The 18,708-nt window shown below is 33.2% G+C and overlaps 1 protein-coding gene across 1 annotated transcript in view; it reads right to left on the bottom strand.

Moving 5' to 3' along the window:
• Nucleotides 1-18,708, bottom strand: part of CSMD1 (CUB and Sushi multiple domains 1) — a 2,120,031-nt gene that overhangs the window by 2,058,223 nt on the left and 43,100 nt on the right. The window contains exon 3 of the mRNA XM_044659558.1: nt 9,674-9,890. Within this exon, the coding sequence (XP_044515493.1) occupies nt 9,674-9,890 (217 nt within the window). The remainder of the gene's footprint in view (nt 1-9,673; nt 9,891-18,708) is intronic.

Below are 18,708 nucleotides of genomic sequence, written 5' to 3'. Positions count from 1 at the left end.
GGATCATCAATTTAAAGCTGAAAGGAGTCTTAGATCTCTTCATTTTGCAGATAAGGACATTGACCTCAAGAGAGGTTAAGTAAGTTATGCAGACACACAGAATAAATCATAACTCACACAGCATAAACCAGAAACCATACATGGAGTAAATTGCAAACCTGGGATTTAAATCACAGTCATCTGGAGTGCCAGACCTGAAGTCAGGAAGACTTCTTTTCTGAGTTCAAATCTGACCTCAGACGCAATACCTAGGTGACTCTGGGAAGGACAGTGTTTGCCTTAGTTTCTCATCCAAAAAATGATCTGAAGAAGGAAATGGCAAACTTCCTTAGAATCTTTGTCAAGAAAACCTACCATAAGATCAATCAATAAGTGTAAGAAATGAGTGAAACAATTGAATATTATCTGATTCTAAATCAGCATTCTTTCCACTATTGACTCCAACTCCCTCTTCTCTCAACTCTAAGCCTCAGTTTAATTATCTATTTGTTTAAATGGGATTTAATTATACCCAAACTCATCTTGCAAGATATCTGTATTAAAAAAAACAACTTTTAAAACCTTTTAAAGTATTATAAAAGGGTGAATTATTATTACCACGATTTTGCTGGATAATTTAGTCTCTAAGCTCTGAAAGTAGTCTGGATTGTTGATTGACTTGTTTGTTTATCTTCATACTTATGTCATTGAATATAGCTACTTGAATATAGTAAGCATTTAATATTTGAACCAAATATTTGCACTGGAAATAATATCTATCGTGACTCTACAAAGTACCCAGATCTTTCAAAGGTTTATTATACAAGACAACTGGGTGAGAGATTGTAATTGGTGATAATTAGAAAGATTTTGAATAATTGGCTCAGAGATGTATGCTGTTTCTGTCATATGAGGAATCAGCTAGCTAAATCCCTGTAACCAGATTGTCATCAAAGTAACCCAAACAAGGAAAGACGATGATCTACTAAATCAAAGGTGGATCATGATATGTATTGGTAGAGGGAGTATACATACCAATAATACTTGAAATGCTTAAATATATTTCACATTTTTCTCTTACTTCCTTATACTTATTTATGTGTTTGTTTGTTTACTTTTACATTTTTAAACCCTTAACTTCTGTGTATTGGCTCCTATGTGGAAGAGTGGTAAGGGTGGGTAATGGGGGTCAAGTGACTTGCCCAGGGTCACACAGCTGGGAAGTGTCTGAGGCTGGATTTGAACCTAGGACCTCCCATCTCTAGGCCTGACTCTCAATCCAGTGAGCTATCCAGCTGCCCCCTCTTCCTTATTCTTATGACAACTACTTCTTTGGCTTCAGGGAAATAAGAATTAAATAACTATTCTAGTTCCAACTCACTGCTGATATTTGTTTAGACTTGGAATCAAAATAATGAGAATCAAGGAAATATGAGGACAGAAAAGGAAAGAGGAGACAAAGGAATAAGTAATACGTAGGTCTACTCTCACTACAGCTAATGACTACAGTTCAATGTTTTGTATAAACTGAAATGAACAAAGTTTATAAGCAATGGACATCTTATTAAGGAAATTAAGTAGGGAGATAGAGGAAAAGAAGATGAGGGAGAGAAAGAGAATGTTAATCAGTCATATAAATAAACATTTATTAAGCATTTACTATCTCCTAGGCACTATACTAAGCATTGAGAATACAAAAAAGAGGTAGAAAGCAGTCCTTAAATTCAAGGATTTCACAATATTTTTGGTTTGTTAGACATAAGAATGTTAGATAAAAAGGATTTATTTTTCTTTTCTAAGTATGTATGAGTGTATTCAATCATTAGGATAAAAGGTCAGTATCCATAAAGTTTTATGTATATCTGTTGTCTTTCTCAAAATAAACTTCTTTTGGGCAGCACAACTTTATTTTTTATATTCTATCTCCAGTGTCTTGTACTATCTCTCGACTAGATTCTTTAAATGTTTGTTAATTGATTGAATTATAGAATTATTGAGCGGAAGAGCTAGACTGGTTTTAGATTTCATCTAATGCATTTTACGAAGTCCAAAAAAAGAAATAATCTGTTAAAGCCAAGGCTCATTGGATAGAGTTAAACTTGACCTTAAATCTCCTGACTCCCAGTCCAGTGAATTTATTTGGTTATTAATTAAATGAATGATCTTGAAAGGTAGAATAACATACAGCAGTGGTGTCAAAGTCAAATAGAAATGGGGCTGTGAAACTGTATATAAGAGTCATTGTAAGGCCCGTGTTAACCTAATTTTAAAACATATCTGTTTGTTATATTTTATTTTTATAAATATTTACTAATTATATTTTAATCTCTTTTGGACTGAATTTTGGGGTTTTATGTCATATGCGTGACATTTCTGATAATGTATAAAGAGCCAGTCTCTTTCTAAATGAGATCTGAATCTCATTTGTGATATAAATTGACCGTGTGAGCCTGGATAAGTAACTTACTTTCAGCGTTAAACAGTCAAAATGTTGTTAGTCTGAAATAAAATTTACTCATTTGCTTCTTCTTATTTCTCCCACATATAATCACACGACCCACTCCACTCCCTGCCTTGGGTATTATTTGTGAGTGTAGTAGTAGATCATTAAACTCCTATAATCATGGCAAGTAACAGTCAACCACATCCTTCCTGTGACATTTCCATTTGCTCTATCACTTAGTAAAGATCAGAGGATCATAGATTTATGGGGAGGATCTTGGATATTATCTGCTTAAAAATCCTTTTATTTTTATAGTTGATCAAACTAAGGCTCAAAGAGGTAGTGACCTGCCTAATGTGACATGGATAGTATAGGTCAGAGCAGACTGATGTTTTTAAACTTTCAATTCAAGAATTATTATGAAGTAATACATCTTTGGCTTTATCATTTATTTAATGTTTTCCTGTTTATTTTCCTTCATAGGTGTCTTTCTTCAGTGACTTAAGACTCTCTTATTAATGGAATTTTACTTCAAATTAGAGTGTAGTCTTAAAAATTATGACAGAGAGGTTGATGTCAAGTTTAACCAACTTCAATTACTGTCTCATTTGAGGGAAAAAATCAAATACTTTTTTCAGACATAATGTCATAATGACAGCAGAGGTGGAACTGGTGATTAGACCATTAAGTTGACAAAAAATTTCTAATAAAAAGGAAGAGTTCGGGAAGGTAACTTTTGTTTACATAAGTAGTTATTTTTATAACTGACCAGAAGAATCTTCAAGAATGTATTTCTATATAATCCGTGTTCTTTCTCTATGTGTATATATAATTGCATTTATATGTGTATATATATATACATATATATATGCCATATTGGATAATATCTATAAGGAGCTTACACAATAGATAGGGAAATAAATACATAATCCAAAGATAAAACAATTTTACATGGCATATTAGTTCCTTTGCTCCATTTATTTTATATGACGAAAAGCAGTATGCTATAGATTATGATTTGGCCCTAGAGTCAGGAAGATCTTATATTGAAGCCTTTTCTCTGGGCACATGCTGGCTATGGAATACTGGGTAAATCACTCTGTATCTCAGTTCTCCCAGGAAACTCTAAATTGTGGAGAGGATGCCAGTCTCTGTTGTAGGGGAATTTCATCACTGGCATTCCTCAAACAGATGAAATCACAAGTATGGTGTCCTCATTCTTTTAATTTAATGCCTCTTTCCCCCAGTTCTTATTCTTTTATACAACTCAAGAAACATAGATAAAGTACTATGTGTAAGATTCTATTTTCAGAAGGAAGAACAAAAGTTGAAAAATAATAGTACCTCACCTCTCCTATACTCCCCTCAAGGTTGGAGGAAAGGCAGATAAAAATATGTGAACTAGGACAAATAAAACAAAGTTGAATATCTTAGGCATTAGAGCCAGTATTCTAAAACTTGTTTTTGTCTTACATCCCATTAGTGATCTGGTAAAGCCTATGAATCTCTTCCCAGGATAATATATAAAATAAAATATTGTGTCTCATAGGAAACTAATTACATCAAAATAGTTAACATTTTGTTATTTTTTAAAGTTTGTGTAAGTTTGTGTACTAAAAGTTTATGAAACCCCTAAATTGAGAGAAATACAGCGAAAGACAGCCAGAGGTAGAAAGATTGGAGGGGAGATAGGAGAAAGAGAAATAAAGTGTCAGAGAGAAACAGGATTTTGACAAATTAAAATTAATATAAGAAATTAAATCATTTTCAACTCATGGCATCAGAGAAGTCTGTATATCAGTAATGGCAAACCTATGGTATGGGTGCCAAAGATGGCACACAGAGTACTCTTTGTAGGCATTTGACTGCCCTCCCCACCTCCACTCAGAGTTCATTACTAGAAAGGGAGAGGTCTTGGGCAGAACTGGAATTTGAACATTATTTCTTTTGATGCTTAAGTCAAATATTCTTTCCACTAAACCATGCTTTCACCAGAAACAGTTTATTAACATTTTTGCATTTTCCATGATATGTGAGGCAGGATGAGTTTACTCCTTTTTTGTGACTTCAGACAAGTCACTTAAACTTCTTGGTTCTTATTTTCCTCATTTTAAAAATGATATTGCACTGGATGATCTTTGAGGTTCTGTCCATTCTGGTATCTGTGATTGCATATGTTTTATGGTGCATTAGATTAACTTTTACAGAACTAATGTTTTAGCATTCGACCTTTCCATGCCAAGTGACTGAAAATTTTACTATCTAGGCTCAACATAGTGCCATATTTTATATATCTTTTATTATATAATTTTGTACAAGATTGACATCTTTTATCTTCAGTGGATTGAAAGATTGAAAGTCAACATGGACTATGTATTATCTGTGGTTGTATTTTCCTCAGTACCTAACATACTGTTCTATATGTAATAAATGTATGAAATTTTAAGACATCAAAAAACTATGGTTTCATACATAGAAGAAGCACATGTATGGAAATTCACTCTGCCTATAGATAGCGTGATCCATCTATAATTATGCTGAATTTGAAAGAGGACATATGGCTAAGAAATTGTGTAAATAGAATTAGCTCATCCTCATTCATTGTTAAGACTCTAGCCATCAGAAATAATGTCATCCTACCCATCTTAGTGGGGAGGAGATGAGTTACCAACACGTGACATATAAGTAACAAATCAAGAACAAGGGACTGCCCTTTGGGCAGTCCCAAACAGTGTTGAGGTTGCCATTTGTCTGCTTGAAATTAGAGGTGGACACAGGAAGTGATGGGGTAACTTCCTGCGGAGGCAGTTGGAGCTTTTATAACTGTGATAATTAAAAATAATAGAGATTGAGAGTAAAAGGAGAATACTTTAATTAGGGCCATGTTGGTAAAATAAAGAAATGGCCACGTGGCTGCTAAAATCTATTTAAAATCCGCTGGCATTAGTCATTACCTTCTCTCACCTCTCCTACTACCAAAGAGAGAAAGTCTCAAGCCAGACCTCCCAATTTAAGCTATGCTTTTCCTTGGTACACGTTGTCATGTCAAAACTGGAAACCCATTGAATCATGGAAAATGTAGTTTCCAAGTCCCCTAAACGTCCACAGGAAGTTTGTCATATATCTTAAGTATTTGTGGCTCAATTGAGCCCCAAATACCTCTCAATGGAATCCCCAAAATTCCAAATAACACAAAATGGTGGTCACAAGAATTAAACTTGGCTGTTCTCCTTCAAGTTTAGTATTCTACACCTTACTCAAGATACATAAAGACTTGATTCAAAGAAGTATTTCTAGGTATAAAAATAAAAGTTAAGTTATTAAGGTTGGAAAAAAATAAAAACAATCCATATGTGTTGTTGTGAATTCATTATAAATTAGTGCAAAAATCATCTTTTTGGGCACTAAAAACTTTCCTAGGCAGATGGCAAAATTAAAACAGAAAGAAAAAAACTGACAATCACTAAGGTTCTATGACCAACAATGATCCAGCCAGATTAAGCTCCTGGCAATGGAATTCCTTAATTGAAGGAGATAGATGCCACTCAGAAAGTATTGGCATATGTAGGCATAGGTTACAGGGCAGATTGGTGATGGTGGGTGGAGAGGCTGGTCACACCAGAATTAGACAGGAATGTTAGTGCCACAATAAGGTAAAGTAGAAATGCCTAAAATTTTAATATGCCAACTGCATGCATTACTATGGTTTAGAAATAAACACAATGATGCAATTTCAGCCTCTTAAAGATCTCAAACCTTCCTTAAATTAGCCTTCTCTTCAGGCTTCTTCTCAACAAGTGGAGAAAATAATGAAGAAAGACTCCCAATCTTACATGATTTATATCTATGATAGCAATTGAAATCAAGGCGAACCATTTGTTGCAAGAATTAAAGAAGTATGAAGGAAACCAGATTTGAATATGTAATGCCACGTCATCTTTCAAAATTTGAATAATGGTCTATTCTTATTGTTGGAAATGCTACCTCCATGGTGTTTAGCCAATTTACCACCAGAAGAAAAAAATGTAATAGCTCCTAAAAATCAATAGAACTCTTTCTAATTTCAGCTAAATAAAAAACAAAACATATCTACTTCTATTTTTGATTGGTTATGATTGATATGTTTTGATTTTTCTCTATAAAAGACAAAACTCTAAAATCAGAATTTCATTCTTTGGAATAGGCTTAAATTGTAATTTTTTAAAAATAAGAAATCTTTGATAAAGACACAATGATAATGGGAATTAAAATGTAAAATTTCATTAAAAATTTCTTGATTTAGTTAAGTTTTGGAAAATAAAAATTTACCTACTATTCCACTGAGGATATGAATATCAGCATTCATTATTTCATAATACTATAGCTCAAGTAGATGGTTTGAATGTAATCCATGCTCCATGTATGCATAGATAATTTTGTTTTAATATTCCTCTCCACTCTAATATTACTTTCCACTAGAAAACTCATAATATAGTTTTGAGTCAGTGCCCATTTTAAGCTACCCAAAATAACTCTTTTGGTGTAGAAGCAAATCAACAATGAAATATGAGTGATAAATAATAACTCATGAAAGCTCAATGCACCAAAGGGTAAGGCCATCAATCCTCAAAAAAATTGTCATCCAATTGCATTCCAGCATTGCTTTAAGTGCTATTGCTTAAGTGCAAATGGGAACTGAGCAACTGTTCAGAGAGGCAATGTGGAAATAAATAGTAATTTTAGTATTTGCCTCCAAATTAATTAGAATTTGATATAATCTATATTTTGCACCCATCGATTGATTTCAAAATACTGAAATCCAATAACACCGAAATTAAATATACATAAACACTAAACTATATTTCAAAGCACCCCTCATTCCTTCTTTTTTGTTATAGCAAAATTATAAATTAATTACCTTTGATTTTATCTCTATCTATCTATCTATCTATCTGTCTGTCTGTCTGTCTGTCTGTCTGTCTGTCTGTCTATCTATCTATCTATCTATCTATCTATCTATCTATCTATCTATCTATCTGTCAATGGAGGCACTATTGAGCCTGAGCCTTCTTAAGATCCTAATCATTGATTTAGCAGTATAAAAAGGATGAAAAGGAAAAAGGGAAGGAGTTCATAAGACTAATTTTAGAAACCTAAAATATGTATCCTGGATAAAAGAATTTATGAGGTAATGTACTAGAAACACAAAGCAACTCGAACAATTATGTTAGGACTAAAACATCACTCAGTATATCTTGATTATTCATCTTAGGAGACAAAGTTCTAGTTAGGAAAAAAATGGAAACATAAAATTTCATTCATATTATTTTCATGTGGTCTACCTAAGATTGGTTGCTTTGTTCATTATAATTGAGAAGTCAATTGGAGTGATGACTTTACATGTTCACAAAATGTAATGCAATGTAAAAACCTCTCAAAACAGTGAAATCACTTTCTAAAAAGTAAAGTCATTCACCTTCTAATAGCCTCAGTATGTCTAGTTGTTTTCTGGCTAATTTCACACATGCTGGATATCAGATGACGTATTGTATAGGAGGATGTCAGAAATTCTGGCCCATAGATAATTTTTATTGATGTATCATATAAGGGATATTCTACTTGTTAATATGTTTATTATCACTATTTTCATGGTTCTGAGTGGAAAGGAACATGGATTAAAATTAAAAAGGGATGCTAATTGGAATTCTTCTAATTAGGGAATATTTCTGCTAGGAGAGGATAATAATAGATTTGGGGGATTTGGACAGAATGTCTATAAAATAGATTTTTCAAATGATATTGTTCCCCTTCCCAACATTCCATGACCCAAAACTCCCATGACAATGTTATTTGCTGCTTAAATTGCTGCTTCCAAGTATTTGGAAAAGGGAACCAAAGTGAGAGGCCTCAGGACTTTATGTCAGGGAAGAACAACATCAATGACCTATCAACAGATCCAAGTATGTGTGGGAGATACCTGGAAAAAAAAGGTTCTAAAGTACAGTAAGAGAAGGAATTATATGAGCCTTCTCCCTCAAAAAATAAATTGTTCTTTTTGTTTGAGATTGAACATAGAAAATTAGAAAAGAGAGAGTATTCTGTTTCAGGAGAACTGGGACAAATTACTTTAAAGAGTACAAACTAAATATTAATTTGACCTAGGAGAAAACTAGAAGGCCCTAAGGAAGCTTACAAGGAAAGAGTCATGATTTTGGACTATATATTGCATATCATTTTCAATAACTAATTAAGGTGGGAATGAAACATGGTAGCTACATATTTCACAATCTCATTTGTAAGGGTTTTATCTTTCCCTACTCATTATTGTTATCCTATTCCTATGCTACATAGCCATTAATAAATTTTATTATACATTCATGTACTATTGTCTTTTCTAATATACTTGGCCAAAATATAAATAACGATGCCATTATCTAATCTTTACAATTAAACTTGCGTAGTATCAATTCCTTCTTTCAACAAAAGACTATATAGTCCACAGTGACTGATTTCCTAGAAATTCAGTAGTTAAGCATAAAGCGCTCCCATTGTTTAAAGGTTGAGATTTCTTCCTGCAAAGTATGTTTAGCAACTTAAAAACATCTCACTTTAAAATAGAGTATTTACCCTCCCCCCCCCCCACAAAAATGGATGTGTATGTGGTCCAAGTTGTTAATAGTAAAGACATGATATTCTTTCAAGTTATATGTTTTGGAGTTTGAATAAAAAAAACGGATACATAGAAAATTAAAGAGGAAAGGATATCATAGCTCTGGTTGAAGAAAAGATATTCCAAGGCAGAACAAGTTTCATGGTTATCTTGTCCCTCCTATATTCTTTGGGCAAAACAGCCCATTCCAGTGTGTTATTAGCAGGACTCACTATTTATCTGATGATTATACTCACTCAACTGTAACTTAAAACCAAACTGATGATTTATACATTCTTTCAATTTTCTTGACAATGTTTAGTGAAGTATTCTGGTGATAACAACAAAAGAAAAATGAAAGAATTTTGAAACAGAAAGAAATATAAACAATCATCTTGTTTACTGATTTGGTTTGTTTTGGGTCTTGATTTCTGCCAACTTACACATAGGATTAACCACGGTTTTGTAGCTTTTTGTAGGTAAGGTCTATCTCTTTACAAAGGAAACTTCTTATAGGTTATTTTAAAAGAAAATTCTAATTGTTGTTAACATGAAGCAAAAAAGTAACTGCACAGAGCTTCCCAAAGGATGGCACCAAAAGGGAAAATATAGGTGTACATTACCTGACTTTTAAATTGCCCTGCTGTGGCTGTCCATCATAAATGGATAAAATATCAAAATCCTCTTCAAGAGCAAATGTATGAAATGACAATTGTATCCTATTCCGTTCTCCAGTGATAATGATCCACGTGCAGTTGGCATAATTTGGATAGCCATGAGGAAATCCTGGACTTTCAATAGTTCCATTAGGACCTTGGACTAATCCTCCACAGTTTTGACCTAAAAAAATGTAAAAAACAGAAAAACAGGGAACAACAGCATTATAGACTGTTCATAAGAAATGTTCTTTTTAAAAAAATTATGCCTTAATTTTCTTATTTGGTTTAAACAAACTACATTGTATTCAAAGTTTATCTATAGAGAAAGATCTTTGATTTTGCCTTTGAAAGGGATATATATGAATATTCTCCTACTACATTGAGGACAACCTTTCTATAACTCAATAAGTCCACGACAAATGGCTCAGACTAATACATGTTAAATGATTTCCCTAAGGTTACACAGCTTGTAAGAATGAGAGACAAAATTTGAACCCAAGTTCTTCTTAACCTGAAGTTTATATTTAAATCCATTCGTTTAATGAAATATGCTTTCTAATTTTTGCTAGATATGTATTACTTAATTCATAATTATAGCCTCCATTTTCACTAGGAATTCTAGACGACAAGGATAAAAGGAGAGAGAAAGCAAAGGAAAAATTGTATATGTATGTATATATTAATATAATTAGAGAGACATAAAAAATCTTTAAAGTCATGATTCCTTACATTTTTCAGTTGGATGCTACCTTTAACAAGTATTTCATCCAATTTCTTCACATTAGTAATGTTGAGAATACTGGATGAGATAATTATTGTCCCCTACCTATAAATGATTTACTCAAACTTACTATCACTAGTTTTAATAATGAATAATATACATCTTCAGTTGAATTTTTAAAAAATTCATCATTAATTTTATTCATGACTTTGTGATGGGCACTACTAGTAAACAGAACCAGAATAGAACATAAGTTTTTGATTGAAGGGGCTTCTTTTTTTCCAAGTCTTTATATCCTAACCACTTAGCACAGCGCACAGAACAGGTGATTGTTGAATTTAATTGATTTGATATGTAGTTCAAGTTGGTTGATAACCTCAAAGATCTTGGAGTACACAGCCATACTCATTCAATAGTAATGCAGAACAATATGTAATAAATTGTCAAACTTTTGGTACAAGTAGGGCAGCTGTTTGGCATAGTAGATAGAGTGCTGGGTCTCGAATCAGGAACTCATTTTCCTCAATTCAAATCTGGCCTCTGATGTTTAGTAGCTGTGTGACTCTCCTCAAGTCACTTAACCGTATTTGCTCCAGTCCCATTAACTAGAAAATGAGCTGGAGAATGAAATTATAAACCCCTATAATATTCTTTGACAACAAAACCCCAAATGGGGACATGATGTTCAACATGACTGAAAAATAACAGCAAGAATGGTATAAACAGAAGTATACTCAGGAAGTGATTGATTCACACTAACTGTAGTCATGAAGTGTTTAACATATATTTTCCTACTTTACAGAAAGCAATATACTGGGAACTGAGGGAGATGTTTTAAGGGATGCATAATTTTATGAGAGGAGGAATTTCTCTTCCACAGGTGCACATGATAACCATTACAATATTTTATCAATCTGTGAGAATATAATCTATTTTTTCATATAATCCTCCAGAGATAATGTCAAATACTTTCTAGGACTTCTTCTGGTTCCTTTACTATTTCAAGTATCATCAATATAGCCCTAAGATTGTCTATCAATTCTTTCTAATCATCATTAAATAATTTCTTTTTCTAGTCCTAGACATTATTTCTATCTATCTATCTATCTATCTATCTATCTATCTATCTATCTATCTATCTATCTATCTATCTACTTAGATGGATAAATATAGTAGTGTTTAAATAATATTCCACCTATGCCTTCTCTTTCTGTGAGTTGCTAGTTCAGGTCCCCTTATAATTCCTCCATAGAGAATATATCCAACATACTGAAGGTCTTTCAAACATTTCCATATTATAACACTCAAGCTGTCCATGCATTATTCTTTATTATAGCTACATGACTTTTTAATCTTATCTGTTCTTAATTATATCTTTCACATAATGTACAGGTTTCAAAGAAAATAGCTAAATGTATAAAATATGGCTATTTTCATATTATATATATATATATAATATGTGAAAAAAATCAAGAGAACTCAATAATTTCCACTTCTTGAATTCTACCAATCAATGAATATTTTTAAATGCCTAATATGTACCAGGCACTGTGCTAAACACTGGGGATATAAAAAGAGTCAAAAGACAGTCCTTGCCATGAAGAAGTTTACAGTCTAATGGGGAAGATAACATGCAATGGTGTATATAAAGGAAGCTGTATGTGGGACAATTAGGATATAATCAACAAAGGTTAGACACTAAAATGAATAGGGCTTAGGAAAAGCTTCCTGTACAAATATACAATTTTAGTTGGGACTTTAAAGAAGCCTGGGAGGTCAGTAGGCAGAGGAGAAAATGGAGAGCATTCCAGACACAGGGGACAACCAGATAAAATGTTCACACCTGAGAGATGGAGAATCTTATTTGATGAACAGCAAGGAGGTCAGTGTCATCGAGTGACATTGATGAGAGGACAGTGGGTAATAAGTTGTAAGACTGGGAAGGTAGAAAGGGGATTGATTACCAAGGATTTTGATGAACAAATGAAGCAATTGGTCATGGAAGTCATAGGGGGTCTGTGGCTGTTTATTGAGTAGCAGAGTGTCATGGTCAGATCTGTGTTAAGGAAAATCACTTAAGAGGCTGAATAGAGGATGGATTGGAATGGGGAGCCACTTGAAGCAGCTTGTGACAGTCGTTTCCGTGTGAGATGATGAGGGAACGCACTAGAGTGGTGGCAGTATAGAGGAGGTTGTGTACAGGAGAGATATTACAGAGATCACAATGATGGTAATAGCTTTGTTATGGTGTTTGAAGAGGTGGTGAGAGATATTGATCACTAGAGAATGAATTCCTAGCTTGTAAGCCTAAGGGGCCGTGAGAATGTTGTTGCTCCCTAAGAAGGGGCTGAAGACTTACATGGGAAAATCATGATTTTTATTTTGAAAATGTTCAACCTCAGATTTTTATCAAAAAATTTTTCTGTGTTATAGAATAAGATAAGCTAGACCTTGAGGATTAGAAAGATATGAATTGTCCCAGTAGAAAAAAGGAATTACATGATTTTCAGGTTGAAATTAATAAAAGAAAGATTATAAATTCATTAGTAAGTGCCTGCTATACTTCACAAACTAGATTTATAGTAAGTTTTTACTATTCCAAGTTTATAATTAAGGAAATTAGTATAAGCAGACATTAAATGGTTTATTTGGTCACATAGATTGTGTCTGAGAAAAGAATTAGCCTTAAGTATTCCTGACTCTGTGTTCAGGGCTCTATCCATTGTACTACTTATCTTCTTTAGTAAATATGTAGAGATTTTTAAAACACTGAAAAGCATGTAGGTAAACCCTATGAGTGTGAGAGGTGTTATCTTTATTACTGGCAGTGTTTGAGGTAGTATTTGATTTTTTTTACCCCAAGTATATTACTCTATTTAAATTGTTTCCAGGCTTTGAATTTTTGATGTTCAGTCATTTCAGTCAAGTCAGACCCTTGATGACCCTACCCGGAATTTTTTGGCAGAATTATGGAAGTGGTTTATCATTTCCTTGTCCAATTCATTGTATTGAAGAGGAACTGAGGCAAAATGATTAAGTGACTTGCTCAGATCATGAAGCAAGTAAATGTCTCAGGCCAGATTTGAACTTAGGAAGATGAGTCTTCCTAGGTGATATATGAATGCTAAGTGATGTGAGCTAAATACTTCTCATTGCATCCTCTGGCTAAACAGAGTGCCTAGCACACAACCGGTGCTTTATGAGCTTTCTTTCAACAATTTGCTTTTGAACTGAATTGTCTCTTATCACCATATGGATATATCCACATGAGTCCAAAAGTTTTCGAGATTTGAGTATTTTGTGATGATTGCAAGCAATATAAGCATTTTAACAAAAGTGTTATCCCTATAGTTATTGTTAAAATGAGAAGAGAAAATTATTTCAGACTATGTTATATATTTTTATAAACATTTCACACCAGTAGGTCTCGGTGAGCCTAAATCTTTCATGATAATACTGTAAAATGCTTGTGGGAGTTTGCTAAATCTTAATAAAGGAGATTTAATAAAAGGGATTTGCTGGTTTAAAACCAAAGAACTAATAAGTAACCCATTTTCCACTAAATTTAAATCTAACAATAACACTATAACAAGTAGATATTAAAGCTGTGGGGTTTTGAAAGGTCTTTAAAGGAAATAGCTTTTCTCGTTTATCTAGCAATTGCTTCACAATAAATCAAAACAGCAAAGACATGATCATAAATTTGTAAGAAGGAAAAAATATAAATTCATCAGTAAATGTCAGCCATGCCATGCAAAGTAGTTATCATAATAGATCCAGTGTAAAGAGCTGCCTTCTCACAGGGTGCATTATTTCTGAGCAATAACATTTAAGGTACATGTAGAGCTCAAATTATAATGAATAATTTTTTGGAAAGAATTACATTTATGCTAAGTTTAACAACCACAACAATAATAATGATAATAATAGTTAGCATTTCTAAAGTGCTTTGAGGATTGCAAATTGATTTGCTTTTGTTATCTCCTCTGATTCTCACAAGAACCTTGTGAAAAAGGTCCCATTATTTTCCTCATTTTAAGGGATGAGTAATCTGAGACTCTGAGACTTTTAAATGACTCGCCCAGGGTCACATAGGTGGTAAATATCTGAAACAGAATTCAAAATAACTCAGATTTGCTAGATACCATTGCTTAAACTTTTGAATAAGATGGAACTAGGAGAAATAAGGAGAAGCTATTAAAAGAAACATTTAAGATGAGTTGTCAAAAGGAAAATTTAAGATATAAGAAAGGAGAGAATAGAAGATGTTTTATCACTATGGGTCTTTACAGCTTTTTAAAAAAGTTGTGGATTCCTGATCATGTTCAAGTTTTGACTAAATGGCTCATAATAATGATAACGATAATAACAATAATGTTGTTGTTGTTCAGTTGCTTAGTGATGTTCCACATTTTCTGATCCTATCAATCATAGCTATTCATGGAGTTTTCTTGGCAAGGATGCTGAAGTGGTTTTCCATTTCCTTCTCCATTAGAACCAGTGATCTTTCTGTCAGGCAATCAGAAGTTAGATGACTTCCCTAGGGTCACACAGTTAGGTCTGAGGCCACATTTGGACTCAGGACTTCCTGACTCCTGAACCATCATCCTATCTATCGATTTTTACTTGGCTGCCTCAATAATAATAACAACCAACATTTATATAGTATTTATTATTTTCAAGCACTTTGCTAGGAACTTTGCAATTATTATATCATTTCATTCTCCTGATAATCCTTGGAACTCGATGCTATTATTAACTAGGTTTTATAGATGATGAAACTGAGACAAACAGGGCTTAAGTAACTTGATCAGAATAAAAAAGCTAGTCAGTATCTAAAATTGGACTTGACATACCTTCTTTACCTAAGACCTAGACTCCATCCACTGTGATATCTTGCTTTTTCTTGTCATACTTGAGATTCTATTATTTGTTGTATTTTCAGAATTATAAATAGGGTTACTTCTTCAAATCTAAGCACTAGATGTGTGTTTGAAGATTGGCTTTTTTCTCTTCAAAATATCAGGGGTAATTTTTTCATATAACAAATAAATTTAATTTGAATTCAAACTTATTTGATTTTCTAAAACTTCAAGTTTCCAAAAGGTATAATATCATATAATATCAAAAAGAAATATTCAGAATTTCCAAGGATTCCTGCTTCATGATACCATGCTTTGTGGTCCATTTCTTGAGACATAGCAATGACAATAAAATGCTACAAAATAATTTTCAAATTCTAAAACAATTTTTCTGTCAGTATGATGTGTAATACTCAATAAACTCAGCAGTAAGGAAACAAAGACCTCTTAGTACTACTAACTAAAACAACGATTAATTTTCTCTTAAAATCCAAATCAAACAAAATATAAATTTAAACAATGCTTCATCAATTCATTTTTTTAAAAAATCCTGAAAATGAATGTTGCTATATTTTGTGTTGTTTTTAATGGATATTAGAAGAGTTTTCACTTCAATTAATCATTTCCTTTTAAAATAGGTTTCTTCCACAAAGTGCTTTTGTAAGAAATGTAATCAAATTGCGGCTCAAGCTTGGAGATATTTTCCTAGAGGACTGACATGAGTATAGCATATGGAAAGAGAGATGGGAATCATGATTTGCTGAGAATGTTATAAAGCCAAGATGTCTACAAGAATAGAATTTTTTCTCAGATTTAGAAGAGACTGCTAGAAAAAGGGGAGAAGTTCAAGAGCAGAGGAAAACAGAGTTGTTTTTTTTTAATGGAAAACAAGAGATATTCCTAGTGCTATAAGTATTTGGGAAAGCTGGTCTGGTCCTCAACAATTCCTTTGATCAACATAACCTTAGAGATTGTTAAACATAGACATACCTGATAGGAGAAATTTTTTTTTTTCACAAAGAGCTCACTTTCTCTTTGGTCTAGTCTTATTTGCTTTTTAACTAGTCTGTATAAATTCCATAATTTTGTTAACTAACTTTTTACTTTGTTAAAGATGCATACTAGCTATTTGTAACTTTTTTGTGGGTGTACCAAGAACTTGATGAAGGAGTTTAGCTAAAGAGGATAAGCTATAATCTTCCCCTGATATCTATCAGAGAGACTGGTATTTATCCTGATACCTACAAGAAACATATACCTATATTATCAAGATTTCAGATGTGGTAGCTAGACATATTTCTGATTTCTCATTTTTTTTGGCCCAATATCTCTTTTGGAGATCAGAGGCTGAAGGAAAGTTCACCTAGTCCAGGTCCCTGATACTGTTTACCTATATCATTCTCAGCTGGAAGTAGAGAAATAGCTCTCCTCCTGCCCTTTTGAAAGGTGTTAACTATAGCCCCTTTGACATTGATAGCATAGATTTTTACCATAGACTTACGTATTTGCCCTTCATTGAAAATTTTTAAAAAATACTTTAAAAATATCCCTACAACACAATAAATGTACAATTTGTTCAAATCAAACAAACTTCACCAGACATTTTTAGTATTTAGTAAACTAAAGAAGTATGAAGATCATTAAAAAATGTATTAGAGTGCTGATTATACAAAGGAATCTATTAACTATGAATTATCAGGATTTAATATTGTATGTTTGGGTCTCAATCAACAAATCAAAAAGTTTTATGTACAAGGCCTTCTTCTAGATACTGGATAAAAAAAATGAAAATGTTCCCTCCCCACAAATGGCTAACTGGGAATATAATAGAATACCTGCTACTTCATATATAATGTAATTTTCTTGTTTATATATATCATATATAATAAAGTTTAATTGATAAATTAAACATACAGTAAGACATTACCAACATAAAATACAGTAATAAAGTATATTACACACTATTATACATTACTATATACTCTGTCAGGATATATGGATAGTCAAGGAAGACTTGCACCTCTGGTATGAGGAATTATTATAGAACTGTTTGCCCATTTTTGATGTCTACCTGGCACTCAACTCTCATTTTAGGCTTCAGGAAGCTGTAGTGTACACACAGCAGCTTACACCCAGGTAAATCATCTTGGCAGTTAAACTAAATCAGATTGAGAGTAATCAATGGGCCACAAGCTCAATGGTGACCTCTGGGCATAAACACCACAGCATGTGAAGACGTCCCCCTGTAGAATTGCTGTATGAGAATAATTTGTTTCAACTGACAGTAAGGTGACTGAAGCAGGTTCTGTGGAATTCTTACAGCTTGGTCAGTTACGAAAGATGCCAAGCTCATCCAGTGTATCTTGGGCCATCAACAGTGGTCCTGACCTTTGTCTTGCCACTGGACTTGAATGATTTTGGAAGAGTGAGACTGACTGATGACTTTCTGAAACTCTGCTTCACTTAATTCTGTTTTTCATCATCTGTGAGTAACTGAAGCAACAGATACAAAATCAGTGAGTTTGGGGCTCCATGGTAAAGGGTAAATATAAGAGTTTAAAATATGAAGTGAGACCCTTAGTTAAAAGAAAGGGATATTTTAAAAGCCTTGGGGAGAAAAAGACTTCTAATTCAGATGAGCTATAAGACAGAGGACAAGTTAATTTCTCTAATCCTTATGATCTCTTAAATCTCTACAAATGGGAATTCTGCACCTTCAAAAGTGACTTCAACTATCTCCATGATGTAAGACACACCAAAACCAAAAGAAGATAAAAAAAACCATGAACTGACACTCATTCAGAGTTCATTAATGTCTCCCCTGCCCCACAACTGTCCCACACATGTGGCAGCTAAGCTAAATTGATCCAAGGACCCAAAACATGAGATTGTAAAACAAATGAAAAACTGAGGCCCACATCCCAGTCTCCTGTCCTTTCAAGTGCGATAGGTACTCTGGCTCCAGGAATTAAAAATGTGCTTAGATCTCATGTGACTTCCTTTTTGGATCAGAAGCATGCTTGAGGTCATAGCTGGCAGCTAATTCCATGGCATACAGCTCTAAACAAAATTAATTTCAAAACAAGCAAGATTTTAATATATGTTTTGGGATATACATGAATCAATTTCTGGACAAATTCTTAACTCTGAATTTATTCAGCATTGGATTTGTTTCTGTATTTCTTTTTAAAATATAAACTACAGTTTCAATTTTTAAAAAAAGCCCTATAAAGTTCTGAACTACTAGTCCTGGGGTAGGAGACTCTAACACTTAGGCAAAGCTCTGAACTGCTGATATTGGTCCTTGAAGAAGGGTTTTTGATCCAGTGAGACATTGGGTGAAATGTGAGAGCAGGATTTCTGTGTATAACTCAGTTTAAAAGGTTAGGCTAAATATTTAGCCTACTACTTTCAGT

Source organism: Gracilinanus agilis, chromosome 2 (assembly GCF_016433145.1).
Source record: "Gracilinanus agilis isolate LMUSP501 chromosome 2, AgileGrace, whole genome shotgun sequence".
Classification (NCBI taxonomy): domain Eukaryota; kingdom Metazoa; phylum Chordata; class Mammalia; order Didelphimorphia; family Didelphidae; genus Gracilinanus; species Gracilinanus agilis.
This window is presented reverse-complemented; position numbering and strand designations above follow the sequence as displayed.